Here is a 12,974-nt window from a genome sequence, read left to right on the forward strand (position 1 = left end):
TAGTTAGTTTGGGGAACATATTCCCTAATCCTCAGCTGCTTAGATTGTTCAGGGTGACCCAAGTAGCCCTTTACGGTCATTTGGTTTGGGGGCAGCCTGTCAGTCGTCTCTCTCTAGATTAAGTCCATTAAAAAGTATGTAGTGTTGAATATTCATTGTGGATAGCCTTAAGCTTGGTCTACTTTATCCAACAGTGACCCTTCACTCCTGATTATGCAGCTTAGTCCACAATTGAAAACTTTCTCACAGGAGACCTCTGCAGTGATCTTCAGAATCCAAGCTGGGTGCCATTCACTTTGTGTACTTGAGCAGGCCAAACATCTGGGTTGCAATGGGGATCAGGACTTCTGATCTAGGATAAAATCCATCCAGATATACTCCTTGTGTATGGTGAAACTGTGGCTTCTAAGTTTTCCAAGCAGAGTCCACCTCACTGCATAGTCAATCTACAGGTACAGGGGCCTATGTATTTCTGCTAGGTGGCTGCACCAGTACGCCCACCTATTGACTGAACAATGTGCTGCAACTTTGCTCAGAATTAATAATGCACTTAAATGTGTCTGTATCTCCTCAATAAATCAACTTCTGCTTCAATCTTAATATCCTGCTGTATTCACAGGTGTGAAGTCTCTGCATGCTACAAGCCCAAGATCAGTGAGCCCTGCATTGAGGGAAACCCCTGTTCACTTCTCCCTACCCAGAATCCCTCTGACTTCTGCTCTCTTCTCTGCTTACCCATTGCCACCTTCAGTGGGGCACTGCCCTAGGGAGTGGGAAAGGATGGAGTGAGTGAACTGCTTCCAACTCCCAGTGCTGATCAAAGGTGCTACCAGGCATCCAATGGAGATGGACCTCCACTGAAAGAGGAAAACCCATGGCATGCGTTTTCCTGCCCATGCTGGATAGCTTGGCTTCAGCAGAAGCAGGGCATGGTAGTCCTCCCAGAACTGGGAAACAAGCACTTGACACGCCTGGAATATGAAAGGGTTTGGTGTTTTTTAGGGGAAAGAATAACTACCATCTGTGGTTCCCCCATGAGTGCTGGAGAGAGAGAGAGAGAGATAGCAGATGACATGGCAGGAATGTGATGGGGGCACATCTGAAATGCAGAGAAGTTGGAGGGTTTGACTGGCCAGTTTCTGCTAAACCATTGAAAAACTTCATTGAGAGTTAGAGAATTGCAGCTGTCTGCTCCCCCTTTTTAACAGGGCATTGTTGATGTGACTGGCCCAGGGCAGGGCCTGACAGACCTATAAGAACTGCTGCTGTGGCTACCACCGAGGAGGACTCCCCTGCTCAGCGCCTGAGGGCCCCAGTCCTGCCACTCACAGTCCTGCCCAGGGCGGGGCCTGATGGGCTCTATAAAGGACTGCTGCCACTGCTGCTTCTGGGCAGAGAGGGCTCTGTTTGTTTTTGTTTTTTACCTATGTCATTTTAAACTCTGATATGAATGGGTGTATTCTTAGTTTTAGATTTTGATTTATGTGGAAATTGTTTCCCATTTGGTTGTGTATTTTTTTTTTGATGTGGTTTATTTATTGTTTATGACTTTTGTAATTATGTAAATCTTATTATGCTGTAAGCCGCCTTGAGCATTGTTTTTTTTAACTGTGGAAAGGCGGCATACAAATAAAAAATGATGTTGATGATGGTACTTACTGCCCTACAAACGAGTCCATAACAACAGAGGTGGGGTATTTTTTTTTACAGCTGGAGCTGAATGCAGCTTTTGTGCTTATGCTTTGCTGCCATTCACAAATTGCAGGGATTGCAGTATGTTGCACCTTGGGTTTTTCTTTGTTAAAATTGCCCGATGCTCAGTCTGTTAAGAGTCACCAGGAACTGGAATTTGGAATTTGGTGGCCAGCAGGGGGTGGGCAGTGGCAGGAAGCGAGCAAAATGAATGAACATGCACTGAATGAAACTGAAGGGCAGATTGGAGCAGGGTGTGCTCTCAAATGGAACAGAACGGTTTGATGATAAATGTTAGATGAACCAGAGTGCTTCTCTGTAAAAATAAGATCGGAGAAGAAAACACTAATAGCCATCTATGGTTGTCAGTGGGTGCCCTATGTCTCTGCAGGAGAGCCTTTGAAGCAAAACTGTTCTATTTGCCTAACTTCTACAGAATTGGATGGCTTTGAGGTGTTCTTGGCCACCAATGCATTTATTCCAGGCACAGGAAGCCCATGTTCCTCCAGGTGGCGCTGGACTCTACCTGCCACCATCTTCAGCTGGGTATGGCCAATAGTCAAGGATGATGGGAGTTGGGAGTTCAACAACATGCAGATGGGTACTGTTCCCCCATTCCTGGTATTGAGGAATGCAGGGCGTCATATGCTCTTGTGTTGCTCCAGATTTGCGACACCCAGGTGGAATCGTTTCAGGAGGCACAATTGCAAAATTTATGAATGGGTGGTTGCTGTAGCAAAGAGGCAAAGAAGCCTCATAACAGAACTGGAAAAGAACTATTGTGGTTTCTCTTGTTCTGTAGCAGGGATGGTCCTCTAGATGATGATGAACTCCCACCATCCCTCATCATTGCCTATGCTGGCTGGGGCTTGATGGGTGCTGGAGTCCAACAATATATGGAGGACTTCAAGTAGAGTGGGACTCCTTTCCCCCCTGACGATGGAAACAAAATGTTAACCTGAGAAATGTAGGTAGCACTGAGGTCCATTTTAATCACCTCCTTACTTTAATTAAGCCATTTTTACATGAAAGTTATAATAATAATACATGCTGTTTACTTGCTTGCTTTTGAGAGGAGAATGCAAATGGGTGAAACTGATTGTTGATAGTGGGAGGTGGTGACTAAAGGGGCATTTTGAACTCCCAGTTGCAGGGAGTGTCTGTGTGTGTGTGTTAGTGTCAGCAGAATGTGGAAAGGAAAAATCCGAGTGAACAGGGTCCTCCTACCTTCGCATTCCACTTTTTATTCTTATTGAACACGCACACGCACACACACACATTTTGCATGGGTAATAGTTGCATATTCTTTTCTCAGGGAGAGGAACAACCTGGGGTTAGGTGCAATGCAGATTTCTCAAAGTATCAGCTAGTAGTTCAACGATCAATAAATTGCTGGGTGAAGAATTGAGGACAAGGATGTCAAGTCTCAAATTCTTCCCTAGAAAGCTTGCAGAAAGGTGCACACACAGAAGCCATGGGATGCCACAAAGTGGTGCTTTTAACAGCTTTTGTACATCCTGTTTTTTGTTTTTAAAGCACTGATTTTGTTCCTTAAAATGAGCTGTTTGCCCTTGGTTTCAAGTTGCAATCTTAACACCTTACCCTCTCAAGACCACTGCCATAGACCTGCCTGTAAAAGCAATTTGTGGCAATAAAGGCAGAGTGATGCACTGTGGTTTTCAGTAGCTGTTTGTAAGAAGTTTTTGGGAGGGAGGGAGGGAGGGAGGGAGGGAGGGAGGGAGGGAGGGAGGAAGGAAGGAAGGAAGGGTGTGCATTATAAATGCAAACTTTTCTACAGAAATTGAGTGCCTTTTGTCTGTTGGAGCATTTCCTTAATAGATGCAAGAGTTGCTTGATTTTTGTACATAAACCCACTGTGTAAATTTTATATTGTGACCCAATTTATAAAATATTGTTGAGATATTTTATTGTAAATTTATTTGAAATAAAGCCACATTTTCATAAATCAAGTCTCTACATGTTTTAAAAACACCTGCGTTGTTTTTTAATATGTTTTCTCATTTGCTTCATGCTAATATTCAGGCTGCTTTTTAGCCAAGGGAAAGCTGTTGCATACTTGAACCACTGGATGGCACCAAAGAATCCTACACAATTAGCATCAATAAAGCCTTGTCCATAAGCAAAAAAGTGATTATTTGATCCTCCTGCATCTGCTCTATGCGTCCTCTATGAAGTTCAATACAAAACCAAGGAGGCAGACTAGAACTTGGGTGATGCAGGTTCAAATTCCCACTCAGACATGAATTTCACTGGCTAACCTACCTCACAGGGTTGTTGTGTGAATGAAATGGAAGGGGGACATCATATAGCAGGAGGGATGGGGTATGTCAGGTCTGCCACTAATTGTTTGACTCCAGCTTCTGTTATTTCTGACCGTTGGCCACAGTGGCTGGGGCTGAAGGGCAGCAGAGTTAAAAGAACTCCTTTGTATCTCTTGAGCTTGTCAGTGTACAGTATACTAAAACTAAAATATAATACAAAACCACAAATTTGCAGACTTGGGCACCAAATTGCCCAAATTTGCAGACTTGGGCACCAAATTAGATCCCAGCCTGGACTAATGAAACAAAAAACCTTTGAATCGGCAAATAAATGTGGGAAACTGCTAGCGTGGCAGTTGAAGAAGAGACAAAAATTAAACACAGTTACAAATTTGGAAATTGAAGGAAGAAACATTCAGAACCCCGCGGAGATTAGAAAATGTTTTCAGAAATATTTCAAAAAATTATACACTCAAGGGCCGCAGGATGAGGTTGAGATTAAACAATTTTTGGGAAAAAATGGACTTAAAAAACTGTCACAAGAATCCTGAACAGTAAAATAACACGACAAGAGATTGAACAAGCCATTCAGAACATGCAACTGGGCAAATCTCCAGGGCCAGATGGGCTGACCTCCAAGTACTATAAGACATTAAAAGACTATTTGATACAACCACTGATGGAGGTTAGCAATGAAATTATGGAGGGGAAGAGGGCGCCGGAATCGTGGAAGGAAGCCTTTATCACATTGATACCAAAATCAGAAGTTGAAAAGACACAACTTAAGAACTATCGTCCCATCTCTCTTTTAAATGTGGATTACAAAATATTTGCAGACATTTTGGCAAGTAGATTTAAAAAAGTTTTAAATGAAGTAATTCACAAGGACCAGGCAGGCTTTCTCCCAGGTAGACACTTGTTTGCTAATACAAGGAACATTATTGACATTTTGGAACTTTTGCAAACAGACATAAATACAAAAGCAGTGTTAATTTTTATAGATGCGGAGAAGGCCTTCGACAATATTTCCTGGAAATTTATGAAGAGAAATCTAAAAGAAATGGGAGTGGGACGGGGTTTTGAGAATGGGATTGATGCAATATACTCAGAACAAAAGGCTAAATTGATAGTTAACAATGTGGTTACAGAAGAGTTTAAAATCGAAAAAGGAACACGACAAGGCTGCCCTATTCCCCCTTTGCTATTTATTTCGGTTCTGGAGGTGCTCTTGAATATGATTAGAGGGGACCGGTTGGTGGAAGGAATTCAGGTCGGAGCGAAACAATATAAACTTAAAGCTTTTGCAGATGACCTAGTTTTGACTCTGCAGGAGCCAGAATCTAGTACGAAAAGAGTATTACAATTGATTCAGGACTTTGGTCGGGTGGCGGGATTTAAATTAAACAAACAGAAAACCAAGGTGTTGGGAAAAAAACTTGACAGATACAGAGTCAGAACGGTTTCAGAGAGAGACAGAATTGAATGTGGTTAAAAAAGTAAAGTACCTAGGGGTAAATATAACAGCAAAAAATCTGAGTCTATTTAAGGATAACTATGAAAAATGTTGGTCAGAAATTAAGAGAGACTTAGACAGTTGGACAAAATTGAAACTTTCTTTGTTAGGCCGAATTGCTGCTATTAAGATGAATGTATTGCCAAAAATGTTGTTTTTGTTTCAAACACTACAGATTGTGGACAAGACGGAGTGCTTCCGGAAGTGGCAGAGAGATATCTCTAAGTTTGTCTGGCAGGGCAAAAAGCCCAGAATTAAGTTTAAGATATTAACTGATGCGAAAGAAAGAGGGAGCTTTGCCCTGCCAGACTTAAAGTTGTACTATGAGGCCGCAGCTTTCTGCTGGCTAAAAGATTGGCTACTTCTTGAAAACACTGATGTACTGGATTTGGAAGGTTTTAATAATGCTTTTGGTTGGCATGCATACCTATGGTACGACAAAGTTAAGATCAACAAGGCCTTTAAGAACCATATTGTCAGAAAAGCAGTGTTTAATGTCTGGACAAAATATAAAGACTTATTGGAAAACAAAACTCCAAGGTGGCTTTCTCCTCTGGAAGCTAAGGCCCGAAAAAGACCCAATATGGAGGCCAAATGGCCAAAATATTGGGAAATATTAGAAAAAGACGGAGACAATTGGAAATTGCAGAGTTTGGAGAAAATGAAGGATAAAGTGCGAGACTGGTTACATTACGCTCAGATTAAAGAAGTTTTTAAAAATGACAAAAAGTTAGGGTTCCAGGTGGAGAAATCGAAGTTGGAAACAGAATTGTTAGAACCAAAGACTAAGGTATTATCAAGAATGTATAACTTGCTGTTAAAATGGAATATACAAGACGAAATGGTTAAATCGGCTATGATAAAGTGGGCACAGGACATTGGGCATAACATTATGTTTGAGGACTGGGAAAGGTTGTGGACCACTGGGCTGAACTTCACTGCATGTAATGCTCTGAAGGAAAATGTAATGAAAATGATATATAGATGGTACATGACCCCAGTTAAACTTGCCAAAATATACCATTTGTCTGATAATAAATGTTGGAAATGTAAAGAAAATGAAGGAACATTCTTTCACCTTTGGTGGACCTGCCCTAAAGTGAAGGCCTTCTGGGAAATGATTTATAATGAGTTGAAAAAGGTATTTAAGTATACCTTCACTAAGAAACCAGAAGCCTTCCTTCTGGGTATGGTCGGCCAGAAGGTGTTAAAGAAGGACCGAACATTTTTTATGTATGCAACAACGGCAGCAAGGATACTCATCGCTAAGAACTGGAAAACTCAAGATCTACCCACACTGGAAGAGTGGCAGATGCAGCTGATGGACTATATGCAATTGGCCGAGATGACTGGCAGAATCCGAGACCTGGGAGAAGAGAGGGTTGAAGAAGACTGGAAGAAACTTAAGATTTATCTACAAAAATATTGTAATTTGGTTGAATGTTAAGAAGGATGCTAGATCATAAATAATTGTCCACCACTGAATTAGATTTGATTTTGACAATAAGTGAGATTAAGGAAAATATAAATTTTTTGGAGAACTGCTAGATTTTATTTAAATGAGCGGATATAAGGTTTTAAACAAGATGATAATTTGCTTGAAAAAATTTTATAACGATGTAAGTGGGAGCGGGAGACGTGAGGGAGTCCAAAGAAGTGATGAAACTATGTCATGATATAAGTAATGTTGTTTATTATTTATGTATTGTATTCAAAAACTTTAATAAATATTTATTAAAAAAAAAAAATAGATCCCAGCCTGGACCCCAGCCTGGACCTGCAGTAACCAGCTGCACTTATTTCCAATAGCTTCACTTCATGTGTTTAAGGTTGTTTTTTCCAAACATGTGAAAAAAACAATCTGTAGTAATCTAAATTGCTTCCGGCACTCATGTTTTCCTGTGCCTGAGCTATCATTATATGTCCCTCTTTTCTCCCCCACCATGCTAAAAATGTTGCTTGTTTAATGCTTTAAAAATCCTCCCTGCTCTTACCATTCTCAAATGAAGAGTGAAAATTAAAATCCAAAGTCCTTTTGTGTGTTTGTGGGCATTCAAACATCGTCCAAACTATCCCCTGCTGGGCACATAGTGAATTCCTTTTGAAAGACTACACCTTTCACTCAGGGAACCCTGATTTGTAGATGGAAGCCTCAAAAGTGGGGCTGGGAGTGGTATTACTGCAGTAGAGGGGTCAGCAAGCTGCATCCTACTGACTATTTAAGTCTGAAGCTGTTGCCTCAAGAGGAACCTTGCAGCTACTGAGAAGAAATGTTCACGTATTATTTGGTCTTTGGGGGAAGCTTTGGCCTTATATGGGGGGTTGAAAGTTTCAGTTGTGAACTGTTGGCTGTCAACAGGAATTCAGATGAGAAACTTCTGAGATGGTTGTTGACAATTCAGGATTTTCACTTTCTTACATTAAGGGAAGTGATAATGTCACTGCGTTTGTCACATTTATCACATCCCTATCCAGCTGATGAGTAAAATTAGCTTGTTTTGATCTGATTGTACCCTCATCTGACCACTGGTATGTTGTGCTGATTTTTGTACTTGCTTTTATGATTGGAATCACTGGGTGCCTTATTGTACTCTTTTAACTGTATCACTTAAGTGTTTCAGCCTTTTAATCACTGCTAAACCTTAGGATGGTGGTTAAAGTAAAAGGCTATAGCCTATACTCCTCCGGAGCATACAGTATACATTTGCTGCTCCTGCTGCTTTTTAAACTCACATGAGTTTAAAAATAAAGTTTGTCATGAGATCTACTTTAACAGAAAGGAAGGCAATGATTTGGATCAGCAAAATGGCGAGGGAGTGGTTAAGACACTGTTTCCCCACTATTATTAACCTAATCCAATTCTCTCCTCACCCTGCTCCCCAAAATCTAATCAACAAATATACTCAACATTTCATCTAGTTTCCTGCTTAAGGGTGGGTTGTGTGCAGAGTGGAGGCAACAGATGGGAGACAGCCAGCAAGTAGCTGGTCTCCCTGCCTTCTGCCCTACCAGCTCCATGGACACCTGCCACCACTGGATGATAATTTCCTGCAGAAATGGGAGTGAGACTGTGTAGTGTGTGTGCCCACCCATGTAGTGAAATTCATTGTCCTCATCTGTATGAATTATTTCTTGCCTTTTAAATCAGTCTTCAATGATCTGCTGGATATTTATTTCTTTAAAGCATTTTTTCCGCATACCCTTCAGCCAAAGCAGAAACACCAAGGTCCAGTGCTGAGGGCCTTCTGCTGGTTCCCTCACTGCAAGAAGCCAATTTACAGGGAACCAGGCAGAGGGCCTTCTCAGTAGTGGCACCCACCCTGTGGAACGCCCTCCCACCAGATGTCAAAGAGAACAACAACTACCAGACTTTTAGAAGATATCTGAAGACAGCCCTGTTTAGGGAAGCTTTTAATGTTTGATGCGTTACTGTATTTTAATATTTTGTTGGAAGCCACCCAGAGTGGGGTGGGGTATAAATAATAATAATAATAATAATAATAATAATAATAATAATAATAATAATAATAATAATAAATAATAATAATAATAATAATAATAATAATAATAATAATAATAATTTATTAAGCCCTCTCCCAGATCAGCTTATAAATGTCAGGTGATCTGCCCGGAGGTTTAAAGTGAAAAAAGCACAGCACAAAAGGAAAAGGGATTGGGAAGGAGGAAGGGGAATAAATCAAGCTCCATGCATGAGTTCTTAGTTACAGAGTTTGTTTAACTTTTAGAAATCAGATACTGCAAGTACTCTCTTGAAAGGCTTCCTGCTTTGCATCTGCAGGAAAGTGCCTCTGGTAAACATTTAAACCCATGGGGGTTCAGATCTTCCCATATAAGGATCCTGTTGTCCCTGCACTTTTGCCATGTGCTTGCAACATACTCTGTTAAATCAGGATGATTCTGTGACAGACCCCTGAACATATGATCTGGAATAAGGCTGCACATCTAAGAAGAGATGACCCTGAAGCCTCACTTGGACCTGAGCCTGGAGTGAACTGAGCCTCTGAGGAGCTGAGGAGCAGCTGTGCACAAAGGTCCTTGAGAGGGAGATTGGATCACTAAACCCAGGCTTCATACACATTATACTTTCAAAGCCTATTCAAAGAACTGTGGGCACTGTTATTCACCCCTCAATTCCCAAAAACCCTTAACACACCAATTATTGGGAAGAGGGGAGTGTTTTCTAATGTGCTTTATTTTATTTTATTTTTAAATAATATTTATTAAAGTTTTAAATGTTACAAAAAGAAAAAGACATAATTCCAAGTTAAACAAAAACATAACAACACATCACAGTAAAAAAAGAGAATAGAAAAAATAATAATAAAAAGCAGAAAAACAGAAAAATAGAAACAATTAAAAAAACACAACGAACCTTCCTATAACTTATCTTTCATTTACTTGTTTCCTTGACCTCCTCACACCTCCCTTTTTTTGTATTCTAGTTCGGTTAGCTATTTCAGCAAATCCTTTCCATCTTTCCCAATTTTTATCCTATAATTTATCTTAATATAATGTAACTTTACCTTTCCTCCTTTCATCCATTAACAATCTATTTTTACTTAATCCTTTATAATATTTCCACTAAAGCCACATAACTTCATTCCAGCCTCCTTCTAACATTCCTTAATTTTACAATGTTTCTGTAAATAAACTTTAAATTTCTTCCAATCTTCTTCCACCGACTCTTCTCCCTGGTCTCGGATTCTGCCAGTCATTTCCGCCAGTTCCATGAAGTCCATCACCTTCATCTGCCATTCTTCCCGGGTGGGTAGATCTTGTGTCTTCCAGTACTTTGCAATAAGTATTCTTGCTGTTGTTGTAGCATACATAAAGAAAGTTCTATCCTTCTTTTTAACACCAATTGGCCGACCATGCCCAGGAGAAAGGCCTCTGGTTTCTTCAGAAAAGTATATTTAAATACCTTTTTCATTTCATTGTAGATCATTTCCCAGAAAGTCTTAATCCTTGGGCATGTCCACCAAAGGTGAAAGAATGTGCCTTCAGTCTCTTTACATTTCCAACATTTATTATCGGGCAAATGGTAAATTTTTGCAAGCTTGACTGGTGTCATGTACCACCTGTAAATCATTTTCGTTATATTCTCTCTTAAGGCATTACATGCCGTAAATTTCATACCTGTGGTCCATAACTGTTCCCAGTCAGCCATCATAATGTTATGTCCAACATCTTGTGCTCATTTAATGTGCTTTAAAGGTATTGTGTGTTCGCAGCCTCAAAGATGGTGGGATTTGGAAACTGGAGCAGCTTCAGAGGTTGGAGAATCATTCTCTCTCTCTCTTTTTAAAAAATAATATTTATTACTTTTCCAACAATTTAAACACTACGAAAAAGAAGAACAGAACAATACAATACAATATAAAAACACTACATAACACTAACACATTAAACTAACAAAACAAAACAAAAACAATTTAAAACACATCAAATAATTTCAGTATCTTATCTTTCATTCACTTATTTCCTCGACCTCCTCACACCTCCCTTTTTGTATTCCACTTCTGTTAATTGTTTCAGCAATTCCTTTCCATCTTCCTCTGTTTTCAATCCTATAATTATCTTAACACATTCTAACCTTATTTTTTCCTTTAATACTCTATTAATCTATTTATACTTAATTCCTTATAACATTTCTACTAAAGCCATATAACTTCATTCCAACATTTTTCTAGCATTCATTAATTTTACAATATTTCCGTAAATAATCTTTAAACTTTTTCCAGTCCTCTTCCACCGACTCTTCTCCCTGGTCTCGGATTCTGCCAGTCATTTTCGCCAGTCCCACATAGTCCATCAACTTCATCTGCCATTCTTCCCGGGTGGATAAATCTTGTGTCTTCCAATAGAATCATTCTCTACTCCATGATCATGACCAGTCGTCTTTATTGAATGTTATTACATTTTTAAAAATCCCACTCCTCTTCAAAACAGCTCAGATGCCCCTCTTCAGAACTCTGCACACATTCACAACAACCTTGCAGAAATCATTCACAACAACCTTGCCCACTGACAGAGGTGCGCACTGTCACAGGGTCCCCCAATAAACTTTGAAACCAGATCTCCTCAGGATAAGTCCCTACTACAACCTATGCCTACTACACTTGCGTTCTTCAACCCTGAGTTGCCAAGTGGTGTTGGACTACAACTCCCATCATGCCCAGCCAGCTTAGCCAATGGGTATTGTAGTCTGAGACTATCTGGTAGGGTGCCAACTTGAAGAAAATATTGGGGGGGAGGTATGCTCTGCCCCACATAATCGATCACAAGACGTGGCACACACACACACACCATTTGAATGACAAGGCCAATTAACTTGGGGGGCAGCCCCCTCAAATATTTTATTGGGGACCAAAGGGATCTAGGTCCCTAGGAGTTGGCTCCTATGCTCTGGGAACCTTAATTGAAAGAACACTGCAACTCGCCTGCCCACATTTATTGTATGAATTGTCCATTGAGTGATGGGCTTTTGGAATGAAGATTTGTTAGCACACTGCCCATCTTTGGTTTCTAGCTTGAGGAGTTGCTGGAAGTGGTGTCAAAACAGAACTTTGGGGTTCAGCTGTGCGCCCCACAAAACAAGGATGTGCGTCTGTGGTTGTTGGTTAGTACATACAACTACTTCTTTCTTTCTTTTTTTAAAAAGTTTTTTTAAAGTTTACCATCTCAGAAGGAGGAAACTGATGAACAGGAAACACGCAGAAATGCTGAAAGGGGGCCTGGGAACGAGTGATTGAGTGGGGCCGCCATGCGCTGTGCCCACGAGATCGAGATCTTTTTCTGCTGCCAAGAGATCTTGGGAGGCCGGCTCAGCTGCTCCCGCTGCCGGGAAGCCCTCGGAGCGGGGCAGCACCTGCCCGCTTTCCTCGTAGCAACCTTGTTTGTGTCCGTCTCTTTATTTAGCCGAGGCCTCTTCCTGTTGGAGGTGCCAGGGCAGAGGTGCCCAGCGCTGCCACCTCTCTCCTCGGACAGAGGCACCCACGCGCACATCTCCCGGACTGGGCAGGGCGCAGCGCGCCGGGCGAGTGAGTCAGGCGCTCCTTAGTGTAGCTGTTGGCAGCGGCTGCATCCGCCGCCGCCGCCGCCGCCGTCCCCACTTGACTTCTGGAGCTGGAGAGGTGGCGGCGAAGGCCAGCGAAAGGTTGCAGCTCTGCGATTCCTCGGCGCCGAGAAAAAAACCAAGCAGCAGACGCCGCGGAGGCGATCGGCGCGGTCGCCTTGTGGTTGGGCGAGAAAAGGAAGCTCTTTTTCGTCCTATAGTAGGACGCGCCGTCGAGTTTTGCTGCGCGCTCTGCTGAGCGAGCGAGCGGGCGCCCGGCGACTTCCTGAGCAGCCCGAGCCAAGGCGGCGAGCGGCGAGGAACCAGACGTCGCTAGACCTCCGGAAAGGAGCGAGCGGGCTCCCGGAGGTAAGCTGAGCTTGTCTTGAGACGGCGGTTGCCGCCACCACTA

At 41.7% G+C, this 12,974-nt stretch overlaps 2 protein-coding genes across 4 annotated transcripts in view; both read left to right on the forward strand.

Moving 5' to 3' along the window:
* Positions 1-3,658, forward strand: part of PIK3R5 (phosphoinositide-3-kinase regulatory subunit 5) — a 61,325-nt gene extending 57,667 nt beyond the window's left edge. For all 3 annotated transcript variants that reach the window (XM_081848672.1, XM_081848674.1, XM_081848673.1), the window contains exon 19: positions 620-3,658. In XM_081848672.1, coding sequence (XP_081704798.1) covers positions 620-767 — 148 coding nt within the window. In that variant the 3' untranslated portion in view covers positions 768-3,658. The remainder of the gene's footprint in view (positions 1-619) is intronic.
* Positions 3,659-12,233: 8,575 nt separating this feature from the next.
* PIK3R6 (phosphoinositide-3-kinase regulatory subunit 6) overlaps positions 12,234-12,974 on the forward strand; it is a 36,572-nt gene continuing 35,831 nt past the window's right edge. The window contains exon 1 of the mRNA XM_081848677.1: positions 12,234-12,931. The gene's annotated coding sequence lies outside the window, so the exon portion shown is untranslated. The remainder of the gene's footprint in view (positions 12,932-12,974) is intronic.

The sequence above is a fragment of the Podarcis erhardii genome, assembly GCF_964252035.2.
Source record: "Podarcis erhardii genome assembly, chromosome: 2".
Lineage (NCBI taxonomy): Eukaryota > Metazoa > Chordata > Lepidosauria > Squamata > Lacertidae > Podarcis > Podarcis erhardii.